Source organism: Falco punctatus (genome assembly GCF_963210335.1).
Source record: "Falco punctatus genome assembly, chromosome: 1".
Lineage (NCBI taxonomy): Eukaryota > Metazoa > Chordata > Aves > Falconiformes > Falconidae > Falco > Falco punctatus.
The window spans coordinates 86,793,962-86,813,123 of NC_137580.1; the positions used below are offsets into that span (position 1 = coordinate 86,793,962).

The 19,162-nt window shown below is 42.9% G+C and overlaps 2 protein-coding genes across 12 annotated transcripts in view; one reads left to right on the forward strand and one right to left on the reverse strand.

Annotated features, from left to right (window-relative positions):
* Positions 1-19,162, forward strand: part of ARVCF (ARVCF delta catenin family member) — a 290,531-nt gene that overhangs the window by 259,606 nt on the left and 11,763 nt on the right. For all 11 annotated transcript variants that reach the window (XM_080373939.1, XM_080373936.1, XM_080373935.1 and 8 more), the window contains 6 exons: positions 10,736-10,863; positions 11,814-11,964; positions 13,333-13,525; positions 14,676-14,787; positions 15,385-15,475; positions 16,717-16,770. In XM_080373939.1, the coding sequence (XP_080230065.1) occupies positions 10,736-10,863; positions 11,814-11,964; positions 13,333-13,525; positions 14,676-14,787; positions 15,385-15,475; positions 16,717-16,770 (729 nt within the window). The remainder of the gene's footprint in view (positions 1-10,735; positions 10,864-11,813; positions 11,965-13,332; positions 13,526-14,675; positions 14,788-15,384; positions 15,476-16,716; positions 16,771-19,162) is intronic.
* Positions 6,777-19,162, reverse strand: part of COMT (catechol-O-methyltransferase) — a 48,262-nt gene continuing 35,876 nt past the window's right edge. The window contains exons 7-8 of the mRNA XM_080374014.1: positions 13,114-13,163; positions 6,777-7,417 (exon numbers count right to left, since the gene is read on the reverse strand). The gene's annotated coding sequence lies outside the window, so the exon portion shown is untranslated. The remainder of the gene's footprint in view (positions 7,418-13,113; positions 13,164-19,162) is intronic.

Consider the following 19,162-nt stretch of genomic DNA (forward strand, 5'->3'; position numbering starts at 1 on the left):
GGCGTGGTGGAGAGAAATGGCATTGTTCTGGAGGAGCGTGACCACTGCATCCAGGCAAAGCACTGGCCGCTTCGTGCAGTTGCCCCTGCTGGCACCAGCCAGGCTGCCGGACCCACTGGCTGCTGCCTTTGCTTAGCACCAGCTCTCCAGTACCACCTCTGGGTGGGTGAACGCAGAGCTCTCCAGTCTGACAGCTGGTTCCCACCTGATGCTGGATCTTACAGCTTTGCACTGTATAGCCCTGGCCTCTCTTCCTCGCCACAGCCCCTTACGAGCTTGGATTTATTGGCCTACTATGTCCAATATAAGTCATATAGTAGGGGAGGGCACTTAATGGGACCATACTCAGCCTCATCATCCAGTGGATTTGGTGCTGTTTCTTGGAGACAGGGAAGAAGATGTGTAGGAGGTCTGCAGAGGTAAGAAAGAGTTTTCTGTGCTTTTTCCACCTTTCTTGCATAACTTAGTACTTGATGCCTGAGGGTGTGGATATTTCAACTAAATAAGTACTACCATGTATGGGTTTTTTTTATTTTGCTGTGCCGCTGTCTTCTGTAGTGTTTCTTTGCCTTTTCTGTGCTTCCCTACTTGCTGGGGTTTTCTGACAGTAAGTTTATAAAGCTGTTCAACATCTAAACAGTTCTGAATAATGGCAGAATCTTTCTAATAAAATAAATTTACTTAGGTGGCATCTGGAGCCAAGGACTAATGCAGGATTCCTTTTGCAGTAAGCTTTTCTCTGCAGACGGGTTTCTGCTACTGAGCTGGGAGGAAGCTAAAAGCTCGTTAGCTTCCTGGAGTCAAAGATACTGATTGGCATCTGGAACTGCAAAGCTGAGTTTTACAGGGGCTTGAGGCCAAAAAAGATCCATTTGGAACACATGATCCTTAGTTAAACACACACAAAAGACCAGAGGAAAGAAAATGGTAGGTCCAGGCAGCCATAAGTCAAAGGAAGGAGTTCTTTTAACAGTGCTGTTGATTTTCAGTGATGACTCCAGTTCTGAGATATTTTTGTGTTATAAGGCTGTTGTACGTACCGTAGAATCACAGAACGGTTTGTGTTGGAAGGGAACATAAAGACCACCTAGTTCCACACCCCTGCCCTGGGCAGGGACACCTTCCACCAGCCCAGGCTGCTCAGAGCCCCGTCCAGAACACTGCTAGGATTGGGGCACCCACAGCTGCTTTGGCCAGCCTGTACCAGTGCCTCACCGCCCTCACAGTGAAGAATTTTCTCCTAATATCTAATCTAAATCTACTCTCTTTCAGCTTAAAACCATTCCCTTTTTCCTTTCAGTACACACGGTTGTAAAGAGTCCTTCTGTAGCTTTCTTGTAGGCCCCTTTACATACTGGAAGATGCTACAAGGTCTCCTCAGAGCTTTCTCTTCTCCAGGCTGAACAACCCCAGTACTCTCAAGCAGTCTTCATAGGAGAGGTGCTCCAGCTCTCCGATTATCTTTGTGGCCCTCCTGTGGACTCACTCCAACAGGTCCATGTCCTTCTTACGGTGGGGACCCACAGCTGAACACAGTACTCCAGGTGGGGTCTCCTGAGAGATTATGGATATATCTTATTGGAAAGATAGTAACAGCAACACATTGTATTTTATTACTGGACATAACTGTGGTGTGATTTTTTTCTTTAATGGGCTTTACTTCAGGGAATCACTCAGTATCTCTCTAATAAACACATTTTATACAATAAGTTCAAACCTAACCATTAGGCAGCTGCACTAGTAACGGCAGTGAAAAGAGTCTGAGATCTCAGGTCTGTTCAGCTGCATTACATGGCAGCAATGATCAGAAAAGTGGTAGCATGCTTTACAGAGCTGTGTGTGGGTTTTATAAGGGAAATCTTTTTACCCAGATTTGGTTTCTCTTCAGTTTAAGGAAAAGTCCCTGAAAACACACATGTTCTGGCATGTATGCATGAATTTACAGTTGTAAAAACACTTTTGTTTGTATAATGTGAAAAGTAGTAATTTTCCTCAAGTTCCCGTTCCTCATTAGCTTTGCTAGCCGTGTCTCTATTTCTTTTGTTCCTTTGGGAAAGCTTAGCTAAATGGAAAAGGCTTGCAATATGCTCCAAAAAGCAGTGAATTCAAGCCCTACCAAGGCAGAGAGTAAGCAAATTCCAGCCTAGAGATTCCTCCATTTAAAAGCTTTCCCCATTTAAGAAGAGAGGTCCGTTTTCACACCTCTGTGTGTCAGGTGAGGCTTTCAGTAGTGTCACCTCATTACTGTGTCTTTCCAGAGTTGCAAATAGGGAATGATCTTCGGCTGGGCTGTGGCTTTGGGGATTATTGTGGCATCCCCATGTGTTCCTGATTTGTGCTTGCCACTCTGAGTACAGTAAGTTGACACCTCCCTGAGCTTCCGCATTTTCTACTGGTGTAACTGGCCCAAACACCAGAAGCCAGAAAAGCCAGACAGGCTGGACAGTGTTCTTATTTCTAGCATGGATTCTGCAGCCCTTGCAATAGCTATCTGTGGCTGAAAAGGAGGGGTGACAATACAGAGCTGTTTGGTGCCACTCACAAGGAGACACCCCTCGGGGCATGTGAGCGGTCACCAAGCACTACCATCTGGGTCCTTTCAGAGAAGAGGAAGAAAACAAGTCAGTCGTGTAAATCTGGACTCTCACAAAGACAGGAACAGATGTGTCAGGAGTACCCATGGTCAATAGTAGCAGCAGCAGCACTGAGATCTGAAAGAATAAGCATGCACATTTAACCTTGTCCACTGTTGTTCTAATATTCCTGTTATGTAGCAGACAGCATCTGGAAATTCAGGTTTTCCATCCCAGGGAAACATAACATGATTGATTACATGCTTGGTATTGATCTTCTGTGCATGGGCCAAATTGCTGTCTGTTTAAGAAGTCCCCAGTGCAATGCACATCATCACTGTGTCCAGTGTCCTTTTAGTATCAGCTGTTGGAGGCATGAGTCCAACCTGAAAGCTTCAGGAGGAAGCTTCCCTGGCCTTGCCCCCATCTAGGAACGTTTGCATTGCTGCTCTCCTGACATATTGATCCACTGTCAGTGAGATCGCCAGCCTGATAAGCCTAATCTTTCTTTTGTCTTAAAATACTGTATTGGTTGGGGCAAGAGTGAGGGACAACCCCTACGATTGCTGCAGACATAGAATTTCTTCAGACAAGTGAGTGTTCATCCCCAGCTTAGGTCTCAGGTGTGCCTGAGCTGCCAGGAGTACAGTACCCTTGCACAGCTAGCAATGTCGTGCTGTGAAACCCTGCAGAGCTGGCAGACCTTGGTTGTGAATTAGTTTCCTATTCACTTGCGTATGTGAGCCAGGATTTTGAACCAAGTCCTATTTTAAGATTTTGCAGTGCTGATGCAGGGCCTGGAGTGCATTCTGGGAGCTTGCAAACACCGTGGTAAGCTGGTTAGGGGCAAAGGGGAACCTGTACTTCCAAACAGGTCCTGTTTGATACATAGCTTACAAAGCAGAGACTCCACGTGTGTTCTGTGTGTATGAGGGAGGGGGAGAAGGTTATGTAGTGTTTGATTTTTAGGTACAAATTCCATTTCAAAACAGACTTATTTGGGAATAACGTGATTGTCCTGTTCCCTTTAGAAGAAAATACCTTTGGTTATCACTGTGAAGTAAATGAAAATAACTTTGGATTAGAGAAGCTGGCAAGAGAGCAAGTGTTAACGTTTCACGTACTGAAAGTTACCAAGGTCAGGTGCGGGTCTTCTGGGACTGGAGTAAAGGAAGTGATTTACATGAACCGTCCGTTTTAATCATTCAGCTAAAGTGTTTAATGTTAACTTCAAGTCCAGTGTGCGTTGTTGTTTGTAACAGTGGTGTTTCGCAAAAACAGACAAAAAACACTGGAAAAGGTGACCCACAAATGCTTAAATGTGCTGCAATTCACATACAGGCTTCCTTTCCCTTTTTCAGGGGCAGGGTGGACACACGCCTTTTAGGGGAGCTTTAGTAACTCTCCCTTCTCTGCATCATCCTGGCAGCCTGGTATTTCTTGCCCATCAGTTACAGGCCCATGGGGACAGTGCATTCCCCTTTTGAACTAGTAGCTTGGGTAGTGCTCTAGTTATCTGCAGCAACTCTCAGATCCTTATTAAGTATTGGTCCTCCAGAGCCTTCGCTACTGATTAGTGAACAGAGGAGAGAAGGTTGTTAATGGAGTATCTCCAGTTGCCAAGAGACTTAGCTGCATATGCTTGAAAAAAGCCTTTGTTATTGGGCAGCGTGTCAAACACTGTTGGGAGAAACACTGCTTGCAGGCCCTTTGGAAAGGCAAGACCGTATTAGCTTTAAAACGTCTGCTCACAGGAAAACAGAAGTGCTGGAACTCACACAAGGTCAAAATGGGTTGTGTTTAATTGAGCCATCTCTTTGTTGAATTGCATATTCTGTCTCCAAGAGAAGTTACTTTGATGACAGCTTGTGGAGCTTGGGAAATGTAAAGAATAGAAAATGCAACAGACAGTTTGCTTTCCCAGGCATTCTTATTTCTCCTGCACTGCCTTGCCATCCCATTTCTTTTCCTTGCTGACTTTCTGTCTTCCCTGCAGTCAGCGTAGCTCCTTGTGTTCTTTTTTTGCACACCTCCTGGCTTGGCAGTGCTGGTAACATTCCTGTTACATCCTTTGGGGTGGGGGATTGCTTGCTTCCCTTTTTAACTGGCGTGCCAGTGCCATTGCTTCTTTCACTGCGGGAGTATGTGGTAAGCTGGGAAGTGTTTACATGATTTTAGAACTTGTGTGTGACTTAGTAGATTAGTTGGAAAGGTCACACACTTTGGTGTTCATTTTTTAAATAGAAAAACTTCTCTGAAACATTCCCTCAAGCCTGATTTGAGTCTCATGTGTCCCGTATTATTCTGGTTGTTCTTTTCAATACTATTCAAAGGCTGTTCTGTCTGTCTTCAGAGCTCCTGCTCGGTGGTGGATGCTGCATTCATGATTGAATCTCTGCAGTAAGCGTAATACCTGTCCTGACTTGTACTGTACCTTGAATCGAAAGCTATAGGGACTGTTCAGAGCTTCCCACCTCTTTCTTCTTCATTCGTTGCAGAAATTTGCTATGCCTTTGTTGTATGACACTCAGTATTCTACGTGTATCTGCATCAAGCTGCCTTCTCCATCGATTATTCCAAGCATTTGGCTCTGTTGGAGGTGGCTGCGTTTTCACTACTGCTAAGCCTTTCAATTAGAAGAATCTTGCAAGTTTATGTTGGCATTCAAGCTGCTTTGTGCACCGGGTGCTGAAGCACAGCATACAGATGGAATCAAGCTGATGGGTTGGTTTTTTTAAGGATCTGATTACTGTTTTTATAAAAGTAACCAGCTGCCTCCCCTCAACTTTCTATGGGGTTTTTCATGTAGCCTGCTATAATACCATACTGTGGGGTGAGCCGTTCCTGGAAAGGGAGGATTGAACTACTGGACTGATTTGCTGCTTACATGTTCTGAGAACATTTCTGTGCCAAATAACTGAACTCTGGTTTACAACTGTTTGACTTGCAAACAATGAGCTACACAGGCTGTAATGAAGTTACCAGCTTATTGTCGGCAGAGGGCAGGAATCCAAGATCTGTGGAGCTTTTCTTTATTCCAGAATTAAATTGTTCACTTCTTTTACTGGCATGATTCTTTTCTTTTTTTCTTTTTTTTTTTCTTCATTTTTTTCTTTTTGCTCATAGCTTCCTACATGCTTAGGGAGCTGCCTTTTGTTCTACAAAGTCAGTTAGTGTCTGACCTTGTGGAGAAGTTGCAGTTCGGGCTCCTCTCGCTCCACCTGCTGGTAGCTGTCACATCTTGTGCTCGGCCAGCACAGTGGATGTAGCTCAGGGCGAGCATATCAGCCCTTCACCTTCCATTTCTGGTCAGTACTCCCTCGGTGTGGTCCTGGAGTGCATCTCTTGGTTTAGTGTCATCCCGAAAGGAGTCCAGGTGGTGCTGCACCTTCTCTTGTGTTGGGAATCAAAGTGCAGTAAGTGGGAAAATTGCTTCAAAAGCAGTCCAAATCAACACACTAATGGAAACATGTCTGTGGACACTGCAGGAATGAGTAGCTGTCAAGAATTAATTTTAGTGATCTTGTTTTTCCTTAGGGTTAGGTGTTTTTTCATTTTTCCTACAGCGTTGCCAGCCAACTTCGTGTGAAATTTGCCTCTCTTTTTAAACAGCAACCCAGAGTTTCTGTGTAGATAGAAAATGAAGCAGCACATTTCTGCTGCAGCAGTAGGAGAACTCATCTGACCGGTATCCACGTGTGCACAATTTCCCATGCCTGTAGGGGGAGAATAAATCCTAAATGGACGGGTGGTGAAGGGGAATAGATTTGGCAGCCTTGCTCCAAAGAGAGTTGTCTGAATATGGGATTAAGCTGGTGTATCAGAGATAGGCACCCGGTGCAGTATTTTATGTTATTGCCAGAATGTAGCTAAGTATAGGCACGGGATCAGCATTGCCAAGATGAAAACAAATAGGTTTGTGGAGGAGATAATCCAGGAACGGCTGCATCACTCCCAGCACAGGGACTGAGGTTTGTATGGATTGAGATGACTAATCAGCCCCAGTTAATTCCTCAGGTGTTTCCCATTCAGGATGGAAATTGCTGTCTCTACTGTCACTGTTCTGTGGGCAAATAAGCGATAATCCACTTGGCATCTCCTGGTAGTGTGAACTTCACACAGAACTAATCCATTTGCCAATTTTGAGCAACTCTGCTGCAGAGAAGCTCATCTTCCTTCCCTGCCCCCCCCCCCCCCCCCCCCCCCCCGAAAGATAAGACTACAGCATGTTGGTGAAGATGAGTCTCATGTGGAAGATCTTTCTTTATATTCATGCCATTAGGTGGGGGAATGCTTAGGTGCTGTAAAATGTCTGGTGCTCACAATGACATCAGTGTTAGAGGCGTTTTCTGTTTCTCTAAAAGGCAAAAGCTAATATAGTGAACTTGTTTGCTTTCTGCATTGGAAGAAAGCAATAAGTGACTTATCCCCATGCTTTTCCAAGAGGAAATGGTGTAGAATGCAACTCAGCGCAAATCCGTAACTAATGGAAAAGTCTCATTTATTATAGGAGAAATTATGTCTTTAAGGGCAGTGCTGAATCTGGGCTATAATTAAAACGGCTTTTTAAAGAAAAAGAAAAACAGTGGATGTCTTTCTTGTTTGATCTATTACCTATCACTAATGACCCTCTTTTCTCATTTCCATCTAAAAATCGGATATAAGCAATTAGCCGTATATTGCACAAAAGTAGCATTACCTGAAAAAATAATTAAGATGATCTTGAAATTAAGGAAATCAGTTTTGAAGAGAAGCAGGTGCTTAATGGAGGTGAGACCAGCTGTGCTTCCCAGGAACGTGCTTGAAGCGCTTCATGGAAAAATGTGTGAGGCCTCCACGCAACACTGGAAGGAAATTTATAATAATTCAGACAAATTGCATCCTATAAATAGCAGATCTGGATTCATTAGGACAGGAGGCAGATGGAGAAAATATAAAACTTGTTTGTTTCTTTTTAAGGGACTATAATGCTTATGAAAAGTGTCAGCTTGCTGTCAATGAGGGAAAAACCCTCCGGTGTAGCAGTAACTTTTTCGCTGTTAGGTTCTCATCTCTGCTAATGAGCAGCCAATCCATGAGGGGCATTCATAATGCTTTGTTTTAGCAACTCCTGCCTCCCTTTCCCTGACGTAACCAGGCTGACACAGAAGTGCTGCAGTGCTAGAAGCATGCAGCAGTTGAGGGGAGCAGGCGAGACATGACAGAGGACCAAATTTCATGTACGGTGCGTAGTGCTTCTAACTGTCTAAAAGAGATGCTAATGAGCCAGAGGCATAAATGTAGTTGGAAAGTGGGAATGTGTGGAGTGATGTGGGACTCATCCACCGGACTGGGTAAGGAGTTACGTCCCAAAGCAGGAATCTAATGGTAATTGGAAGAGGAAATGCTGTGCACTATTGAAAAGAGAAGGTGAAGGCATTTTTGAGATGCTCTTACATTAGTAAGTAGGAAAAAGGAGAGGCTTTCATGCATGAAAAGAAGTAATGACAGAAAGCGGGTGGGAGGTACAGGACTGGAATGCAGCTCTGTCCGTGGGAGGTAAGCAGAGGTGAGAGGGTTGTTGCATCTTGGTATTCATTCCCAGTGAGGTGCTGCGGAGAAGGAGTAGCGTCCAGCCAAAAAGGAATGTTCAGGCTGACAGAAGGAGCACGTTGCAGGCTGCACTTAAATAACAAGAGAGGATGAACGTGTGGGGCTGTTTCCAAGTACGCTGAAATTATAACTAGGCACTTTAAAACAAAGCCGACAGAGAAGACTGGCTGAACAATTTTGTGCTATTCAACCACAGGCAGGTCTGAGCTCAAATACAGGAACAGTAAATGTTCTGTATGAGTATTACTTGTTAATGAATCTGCCTTCATCTCTTTGCTGATCTGATTTACATTTCAGCAAAGCTTCTGTAAAGATAACGTGGTGTCAAAATTCCAGTTATCTATCCTAAGAGATTTTTTAAGTATTAGTGTTCAGGAAAGGAACACTGCATGCCTATCAGGCAGCAGTACTTTTTCTTGAGGAGTTCTTAGATTGCCAATTCACCTTGTGAAGTGGCAGAGGAAAAAGGTGAAATGAAGGTCATATTGGAGTCAGAGAATCACAAACTTATTCAGGGAATGAAGAAAAGCTATACAACTGTGCATGCTTCATGTATTAAGTAACTACAGTCTTTCTCAGCATTCAATATAGAGGGCAATGATCCCAATGCAAGAAGAGGACACTGGAGAAGAGGAAAGCAGTATGGATTGGCAGAATGCCTTTGGGGATTGCCATCTGTTGCAGCTTGCACATATCTGTAGGGTGTCGTGTAGCAAGCAAGTGGTAGCATTAAAACCAGTCGCAGACATGGAGCAGTGTAACTATCCAGTCATTTGAAAAGAATGCAAGCGTGCTGGGATGTGTGTGAGAAGCTGAGCAGGGAAAGTATGAGCCAGCACGTGGGAGCTCATGGATCCTCATGCATGGATTGGGTTTTTGGAGCAAAGAAACCCTTGGCTGATTGTTTTCTCTTCCAATGGAATAAGCTCTGTATATCCAGGGGATTGACAAGGCCTGTGTTTATGGGTAGCGTTATACAAGGTTTAAAGTGTTGAGTTTTGAGGTCTTGACTCAGCCCCACAGCAATAACTAGTATGAAAAATATGGAGGAAAAGGTTCTAAACGTAAAGCTTTTTTTTCAGAAAGCCTTTAACAACAGAGAATTTAAAAAACAAAAACAGTTACAGGTTATCCACTGGATAGGATAGCATTTTTCAGTTTTCTTGCTTCTAGGTTTGATCCGAGATGTCTGAAATATGATAATCTGTGAGATGTGCTGAAAAATACGGGTATGAGAGATGGGTGATTTTGAAAAGAGGAAATGATTCGTGTTTGTGGGTTTCCAGTCTTGCTAGTGGAAAACCTGCTTTGAATTATGCTGTGCTTCTGGGACAGCATCTTATGTGAAAAACAGTCTTTTAACTTGTACGAATAATTTTTTAAAAAAGTTTTCCTGCTCAAATCAAGCTTCAGATTTCCTCTTTATTCAAGCTCATTCATATGCTACCCAAAAGCCACCAATCTTGAAATATCTTCTATCTGCAGTGACTGCAGATGAGTCTGTGTTGACCGTAGGTTGCTTGTGCCTTCCTGCACTCACCAAAAACACTGTTGGGGACTCAGGGGGTTTTGTTCACACAATCTGAACAGCACCATGATCTCTGAGATCCTGTTTGTTTGGCAAGTCCTTTAACTGGATGCTTACACACTCTTCCCTCGTTGATGCAGTGTGTCATGTCACACTTACTGAAGAAAGATAAAAAAAAATTGCTTCAAAATACACAAGTTGGAATGATGGAGTTCTTGCCTAAGACCCCCTTTCTGATGTGGGTAGATAGATAGACCCTAATCCTATGGATGTGGAAGTCAGGACATGGATACTTCTGTCAGTTACTCAGCATCACAAAAGGAAATCCATGGCAGAGCTGGGAATAGTTCTCATTCCTGTCCTGCTTAAAGCTGATACAGTGACTCAAAGGGATATTTAGTTAACATACGTGTCAGTTGCAGTCTCCCAGTGTGATATGATGCTGGTGTATTTCTTTTCCTAGTATTTAAACTGGAGACAGTGTTTCTCCCTGCCCCTACCAACTGCGGATTCTAGTCACTTAGACAACTTGCATCTTTTTTTTGTCACCTAGGTGTGAGAAGGGGGTGGCTGAACGTGGTTGTGTCTTTGGCGTGCTCTCTTTGGCCGCGTTGTTTGTGTCTCTAAACGTACTGAGATAGACTCATATGAAAACAGGAGTGCAAGGTGAATTTGCAACCCAGTCTAGAGATGTAAAGTAAGAATCATTGCAGAAAAAAATTGTCCCTTGTTACCTTGTTGTTACATGCATATGCTCCACCTGCTAGGCAGTATATAGCATAGCACAGATTTCAGAAAGAATTGTCAACCTGAAGACAAGCAAAGGGACCTTCAGCGCAGGTGAATGTCCTGTGCATGAGTTCCCATGTGCACCATTTTCAACAACTGTGGACAGAATGTCCTGGCAGAAGTCCTTCTTTCTGTGCTTTAGCATTCTCTTCTCTTCACTAAATTGCGTAAGAGAACAGCCATGTTATGTGTTTATTAATCCATTGCCTTCTCTGCCTCTCTGTGTTCTGTTCTCCTCTTCCCCCACCTGCAGGCTTCGAATTGCTGTACCAGCCAGATGTGGTCCGACTGTACCTCTCCATCCTCACTGAAAGTCAGAACTTCAACACTCTGGAAGCTGCAGCAGGGGCTTTGCAGAATCTCAGTGCTGGCAACTGGACGGTGAGTGCAATCTTCTCTTCAGTCTCGTTTCCTTTGTGTAAGTAAAGAACCCAGCTATGTCCCATTGTAAGTGCGCTGTTACTTTGTGCATTTACATCTCCTTCAAGAAGAAAGGAGTTGGGAACTCTAAAAAAATTATTTCCGTTTTATTTGCCCACTTAAGATCTTTTGCATCTTCTGGACTGATGTTTATGTAATAGAAGTGTCACTGAGCTCATGACAATTTAACTATGAGCACGTTTTACTACTTAAACCACTTAACCATTGCTTGGCTCATTCAGAAAAGCCTGCTGTTAGATGATTAAGTGTCCTGAATACTTAGTTCATTGGATTGTCAGATTGCTCAGGAAACTGCACTCCAAAGTGTCTGCTGATATCCTCTCTGAAGCATCCACAGCACTAATCAGGCATTTCTCTCAAAGGTATGCCTGATCACTTCTAGAACCACGTGGCAAAGGGACTGATCAGCAGCCTGAGGGTCAGCAGGGTGGTGTTTCACAGCTGTCTTGAATACAGTTTATTTTAAAATCAATCATGAAACAGAGTAAAAGCATGAAATTGGAGGTGGGGAAAGATAACAGATGCTTTGGATGCTTTACTGTTCCCTCCAAATGACCTCTTTTTTCCTAATCCAGAGGGATGCGTTTTCACACTGAGGTGTGTACAGAACAGATGCTGGCGGATGATGCTCCTTTCTTCTATTTCTGTCTTCTTTCCCCAGCAGCTTGCTAAGCTGTAGGATGAACTTCTACATCCTTTCTTCCTTGGTGCTTGATGAACCTGAATGATGGGTTAAGTTATAGATGCATCAGCACACACAACCTAACTAGTCTTTGCAGGGAAAAATAATGAATTACAGCACTGAAAGAAATGCCAGGGGCAAGGAAAGGGCAGGTATATGAACTCACAGTACTTTGTGGTGTTTATTTTCCCTTGTGTGTTCTGATCAGTGGTCCACGTACATCCGTGCAACAGTGCGGAAGGAGAGAGGCTTACCAGTGCTTGTGGAGCTGCTCCAGTCCGACTCTGACAAGGTTGTGAGGGCTGTGTCAATTGCCCTGAGAAACCTCTCCATGGATCGTCGCAATAAAGATCTTATAGGTATCTTCTGAACTTTCCTAACCAGGCTGGGATCTTGGATACCCTTGAGAAACCTCACATGTTCTGTCACTTGTGCTGAGGATCCATTTTGTATGCAGTTTCCGACTGCACTATGTAAGATGACTGTAGCCGCCAAGTGGAGGGCTATCTCAGAATGTATTTCCAGCCCGTTCAAACAAGCTGCTGTTTGAGGAAAATATCTAACTGGGGAGTAAACAGATGTAAATTTTTGCAGGAGAAGAGAGTGTATGTATGTGCACAGAGGACTGGGTGGGTTAAGAGATTTCTTGTCTGTCCCTTAGCTCTGGCTGACATGGCACTTGTGCTACTAGTTGCACATGGCGGTTACAGAGACGTTGCTCCTTAGGTGTGCTATTTAGATTAGGGTGGGAGTCTTGCCCTTGGCATATGGAGCTAACCTGGGGAAGCGCAAAAACGCAGTGGGCTCTCAAATTGTCCCTTTTTTTTCGCTCCCTCCTTCCCTTCTCATCCTTCTGTGTGGTAGGTACTTGTAGAAGCTGAACACCAAACAACTTTTCTTCAGGTTAGTTCTTCAGCAGTCTTCAATAGCTTCTAAGCCAGGAGGTAAATAAGCATTCACCTGCCCATAAGCAGGAATCTTGAAAGATTCAGCTGAGTTGAGTTTTCCTCTGGATGCCTCTGTATTTAATGCTGTATTTTTTTAAACTATAACCTTGTCAAGCCAGGAAATACTGGTCATGCGTTTAGGGCCATCATCAGTGTTGGTACTAACAAATAGCAAGGTGGGATTCTGCCTTAATACATCAGGTTCTTTTTAATATTTCAGAGGTGTAGCTAGGCAAATGGTACAGATGGGCACCTGGGAGTGATAAACTCTGGGCTTCTTGCTTTTTCTGCAGCACCATACACTGAGAAAGCTAACTGCACCCAGGAGAAAATACTCTTACCTTTGCTGGGGGAAGGTTAATAAATGCATGGCTGCACACCTTGCCCCAGAAGGCCTATTACAAGGCTAGGTTGAGTAAGCCATGTGCGTGTATTAGCATGAATATGTGGTATTAGCAGCAGCTACTGGATGCTTTTTGCCTCAGGCATTGCAAAGTATGATAGATGCTGGCTGTAAAATTCTCAAAAAAGATTGCTTTTTTTTTCCTCCCCCCTCAATACCTTTAGCATTTATGATGAAGGACTTTGTCTTGGGTATCAGCTCTCGATCACTGTGAAATAAAGAATGATAAATACACTGTTAAGTTACAGTCTTGAGGTTCAAAACACGTGCATTATGAATTTTTTTGACATGGCAGACACCCTTGAGTCTTACCATTCAGGATGGGGATCTGAAATTATTATTAGGGCTGACTAATGGTGTATGTTCCCCTTATCTAGGTAGTTATGCCATGGGTGAGCTGGTAAGAAATTTGCCCAGCAGGCAGCAGAGATCTGCAAAGAACCTGGAAGAGGATACAGTGGTTGCAGTGTTGAACACCATCCATGAAATCATTACTGACAGCTCAGAAAATGCAAGGTCTCTGATCCAGACACAGGGCATTCAGAAGCTGGTAGCTATCAGCAAGTCAAGGTAAGTGACGGTTGAAAGCAAATGCATAAGAACTCACTGCAAACATGAAAATATCACTAGGAACAGCACCTTTTGCTTTGTGGAAGTATTCAAGCATCCTAACGTTCCAGAACCCTTAATTTCAGAGCAATAAATATGTATGTGCTAAAACCAGTCAGCACCTTCAATAGATTTATTGTTAATTGTAATTGTAGTGGCTTCAGTCATGTTAAGACATGCTCTCTGTCAGATACATCTTAGCACCATGTATGCATTTAGCAGACATTTGCAGTGAAACAGTGATCTTTACTTTTAGCGTGGGAGGCCTTCTTCCTGTGGCAGTGTTCTGTTCCTGGAATGCCATTGATGAAATCTGTTTCTTTTAAGTAAAATGGTTAATGATGTGCAGTAATCGTTCTGGCCAAAGGACTGGTGGTGGTAATTTGAAGTGACAAATTTTCACTCTGCAGTTCCGTTGAAAACTGTGCTTTGACCACTTTAGACAAAAGTTTGGCTTGTATAGTTCAGCCAAAAAAAGTGTGCTTTCAGCAGACTTTTGGGAGAGCAACTGAAGGCTTTGTTGGGTTGCATTGTTACAAAATCTGAAAGTCAACTAAGAATCCAGCCCTGTATTATTTTATAAAGGGTGCTTGTGTATTGACTTAGTAAGGAATGGATAAAATTTTATTTTCTGTTTAAAAAGAGCATATTTTTTGCTGACCCAAATTGCTTTGTAAGGTATTCTCAGGTATTTGTCAGCAGCTTCATTGAATTGTGAGGAACAGATGTAAGATGGGTTGAAGGTTTGAAAAGTGGATTAGGGCTTGGGTTTTTGTTGTTTTTCTCTAAATAAATCCAGGCAGGATGGATTCTATCTGTTTTTTTGTTAGTGGCAGCTACAAGACAAAAGAGTCACCCTGGTCTCAGTGCTTGCCCAGTAATACATGTAAAAACCCAGAAGTCTGCACAGTTTACAACCTCTGGATTTACCTATAGGTATGAAGAGGTCACTGAATGATTTCACATATATCCTGTAGCCTGCTTATAGGTTCAAAGAATAGCTGTATGGAATACTAGCTGTCTCCTAGATATTGTTTGGTGTAAAGAGGTCAACGTATGAATAATCTTATGTTGCTTGATACTCAAGGTCTAATTTTATCTTGCAAATCAGCCAGTCTCCCAGAGAAACAAAAGCAGCATCTCACATTCTTCAGATGATCTGGAGCTATAAAGAGCTACGAAATGCCCTGCAGAAGGATGGGTGGAACAAAACACACTTCCAGGTAAAGATGCTGGGTCTTAGATTTAGTTGTGGAAATGCCTGAGTGGAAAGTGTCCTAACTTAGCCTGATATTACAGTGTGATCGATGGTGGGCTTTGGTTCTGTTCTTCTAGGTGATAGAACTATGTGTTGCGTTCTATTCGGTCACAGCATCATGCGTATACTTGCTGGGTATGTCTCTCGGTGGTCTGTGAAATGTAGCTCTTTAGGCTTTGCAAGTATGCCACCGTGTATAAGCCAAATGCCCCTGCTTTACTGGAGGAAGGATTAGTATGTCTTTTCTTAGTTGTTTCTCATTTGAAACATTCCATCTAGCAGCGTAGGGCAGCCACCTGTTCTTGACATGTAGCCTTCTCATCTTTCCTTTTATAAAGGTTGTACTCCTTGTACAGACCAACAGTGCTGCCATTTAGATAACAGGAAAAAAATTCCACCAGCAAATCCATATGAAACTAAAAAAAATACTCCAGTGCCATATTATCAACAGAAGGGAGGCTTAGCAGCATTCCTTAATTGCTATCTGTACTGTTGGTTTGTTTATTTTTCTTGTTCAGTTTCCCTGAGTAGAAAATTTGTGTTTGTGATATTTGTCTCCTAGTCTGTTTCTGCAACTCCAAAGGGTTCCAAAGGTACTGCTGGCAGGTCTGGCTATGATGACAGCACTTTGCCTCTGGTGGATAAAAGTCAAGGTCAGTTCTGCTCTTTATCACTTTTTCTGTTGTCCTTTGCTTGCTTGTTTTCTGGATTTCACATATCTGTGTTATGGCATGAGGGGGTAAAAATATTTATTTGCGTGGTAATTTTCAACCCATAGTCCAAAAATGATCAGTTCTAATAACTGGATACAGATAGTACACTTTCCCTGGTGAAAGGTACAGTACTGATGTTTTCTCAGCTTGCATGCAGCGTAATCAGTTACATCTTCCTGGGAGAATCTGGGATAGAGGTGAGTTAGAATTTCAAAAGAGGGAGAACATCCTTGTTTGACAACATTATATATTAATAAATCTCACCTTTGGCCAGGCAGCGGGCCTGGCCTTACCCATATCCAGTGCTGGAGTCTTTTCCTTTCCAAATATACATGCCTGGTTTTGCCGTGCTTCTTCCTTTACTGTGCAGGGTTTTTTTTTCACTGGAGGTGGCTTTATCCAAACTTCAGCTAAACTGGTCTGTGCGTTTTCATGAGGGGCAGCCATACCAACCATGTGATGCAGCCATACCAACACTGGTGTAGCTCCAGCTTTAATTTCATTATGATTGCTTTGTCTCTGAATCTGGCTCTAATTTCTAACACTTAGATGTAGAAACTCCTTTTCAGAAATCTTTAGTCCCCTACAGCAGGGTTTGCCATGTTGCACTTCACCTGGTTTAACTGCAGATTTGTGCAAAAAATCACAGCCCCGCACTGCCCTGCCTGTTTCCGCCTTTGCTGTCTTTGATCGGATCTGGCAGATTATGCAGGCAGGGGATGACTTGAGTCAGTTTGCTGAACTGACAATAAACTTTTTGTGTTCTTTGTGGGTTAGCTTTCTGTTGGCTCAGCAGGCTGCTAGATTGGATTATATGTGCCATGTGGAGCTGCACCCTTCCTTATTTTCTTTCTTTTCTATTCTGGAGAGACCGAAATGAAGCTTGTTAATAGCGGTAGGTAGTCCAAAGCAGAACTGTGGTTTCTGTTATCAGTTGGAGAGAGGGAGTTGTATATTACAGTGTCAGAGCAGAAAATACAAGGATTACGTGTGCTCTCAGAGAGCTTAAATCAAACTTCCCTTTCTGAATGGATAACAGTTGAATAGTTGGGGGGGTTCTTTTTAACAGTCTCTGCATTCAGTACTTTATGGATCTCTCTGGTCCTGTGACTAATTTAAAACTGCCAGTATTTGAGAATAGCAAATGTAAGGCAAGTTGTTCCAATGTTTCTATTTTATAGATAACGAGAAGGCTGGGAGTCGTGATATGATACCTATGGATGAACTCGGCCCAGGTAAATTCAGTCATAGATCAAGCTCTCTGTCTGTTTCAATAGAGCACACTGTCACTCACGGGAAAGTTCAGCTATTTCTCTAGGAGATATTATTTCAGATGGGTAAAGCTGACATTTTAAAATAGAACATTACCTTAACGAAAGATTGGTCATAGTCTCCCCCACCCCGTCTTTTTTTATTATTATTATTTTAAACACATGTAGAGTGTACGCACCAATTTCCCCACTCCTTTAAGCATATATTGGAGATACACTGAGCCAGCTTTCGTTCTAGTCTCTGGCCCTTGAGGCAGCTGCGTTCCCTATTACAGATCTGGAAGTCTGGGGATTCAAAAAGAAAAAAAAGAGTTGAGAATTTACTTGAATGTAATGCTTGTGTTTAAATCCATTCTGCCTGTGTTTTCTATGGGTAATGCCAAAAATAAGTTCATATGTGTAATATTCTTGGCTCCACTTTTAATTTACCTACATATAGCCAAGCCTGGCTTTTCCTATAGACTGAGAACAGCCACCTGCTGTCAATGAAGGGCTTTGAGATTGATAAGCTCTGTAGTTTAAGGCTTGTACAGGTTGTTTTTTTTCTTAACTGAGGTAGATAAAGGTGCTGTGTCTCTTGGGAATTTGCTTTACTTCTTCCAGTTGACGTTATTTTTATTTAAATATCTATCTTAATGCCTCCAAATCAAACAGTTTGATACACTGCTATTTGTGATCATAGCTGAAAAAAATGGCAAGTTAGAGCCAAACTGAAAGCCAAGCATGTTCAGAAGTTAAAATAACAGGTATATATTACCTTTTGTATTCCTAGAAAAATGAGATGCCACCTGCCATGAATCAACTGTCCATATGTATTTTGCCTGAGGGAACACTGAAACATTTGTTCTCACAATGGAAGAAAATAACTTCAGAGAAGATTGCCTGGCAGGATAGCTGTATGCTAGCAGGTGCTGCAGTATGGGCAGTGCTGACTGTTTATAGTCTCAGTATTAATCGTTGCCTTATGCTTTCAGGAGTTACTGGTACGGCTCTGAGTACAAAAGGAAATGCAAATTAACAGTAAATGTACAATATCAGACAGATTCTCTAGGCCGTTCTGTTCCCCCATCTTTTTATCACTATTAGATAAAATCTGTCAAGTTTTCCTGACCCCAGCTCTTGAGTGCCTTTTAACTCCAATAGTACTCTAACTTTGTGCTGTTTCAGAGGTCAGCTGAGAAGGGACTAAATTAATTTATCCCGTTTACTATTCTTAATTCCAAGTAAGTGGAATAACAACTTAGTATTTAATCTCTTGCCTTGAGACTCTTCCAAATGCCATATGTTTTTTGTCTTACAGGCATATTTACATGAGGAGTTAGACTGTATTTTCTGATATTAACTTCATTGTGCACTGTTGTATTCTGGAGGCTTTGTTCTTTTTCAACTCTGGAGTGAACTGGCAGATATACAGAGCAGAATATCAATGTGCAGTCCTCTTGGGCTTGTACCTCCAGTAAGCAGCTCTGTTATCCCCACATAGTCCACACTAGGCTACGTTGAGCCTCCAGGAGAGTCTGGCCTCACTTACATTTGCAAATAAAATGCACTACAGAGTACCAGAGAAAGTTGTTCTGCATCCCAGCTTGTATTTTTGTTTCTTTTTATAGCAGAAAGTCTTGTGCCCTGGTTTCAATTGTGTGTTTTTCTCTTGCCTTCCTCTCTTTCTGACTTCACTTGTCCGAAGATCTTTCTACTTTGTTCACTGTCTTTTAGGGAATTCTCACCTGTCTCCAGCTTTGTGTTGTCCATTTCATTTTAATTCGGATACTTCTGGGTTGTGTAGTTGTCTTTCTGCTGCACTGCTTTGGTACTGAACTGTAATTGCCTCAAACATGTTAGAGCGTGCCAGTGCAGAATTCAGTGGATTTCTGTGCCTCACGCATGTTAGAAGTACCCATCCGCTCAGCCAGGTCCTTCCAGCCCAGAGCATTTATCCTGCTCCTCTGCAGCGTACAAGACTGCTTGTTCCAGAACATCACCACCTGTCTGCTGCTTATCTGTTGCCTTCTTTTGTCAGGGTTCAGTCGTCTTGGTGCTTAGGCCTTTACTGTTTACCCACATGGACTCTTTCTCAAGATTGCAAAAAGAAAATTGCTATTGGTATTGGCTCGTTTGCTAATGCTGTGGGGGTCATCCTTCTCTACAAAGGAAAGTAATTCACTATCAGTGTGGCTAGGGCGGCAGAAAGATACGTTCCCCATCAGCTGGCAGTACTAGACCAGTCAAATTCCTGTTGTCTGGAGCAATGGGAGGGCCTGGGAGGTGGAAGAAAACATGTATTATGAGTTACCATGGGATGCGCTAGACAGCCCTGTGCAGAGATGGTGCAGGTCTGTCAGACTTTATCAGCTTC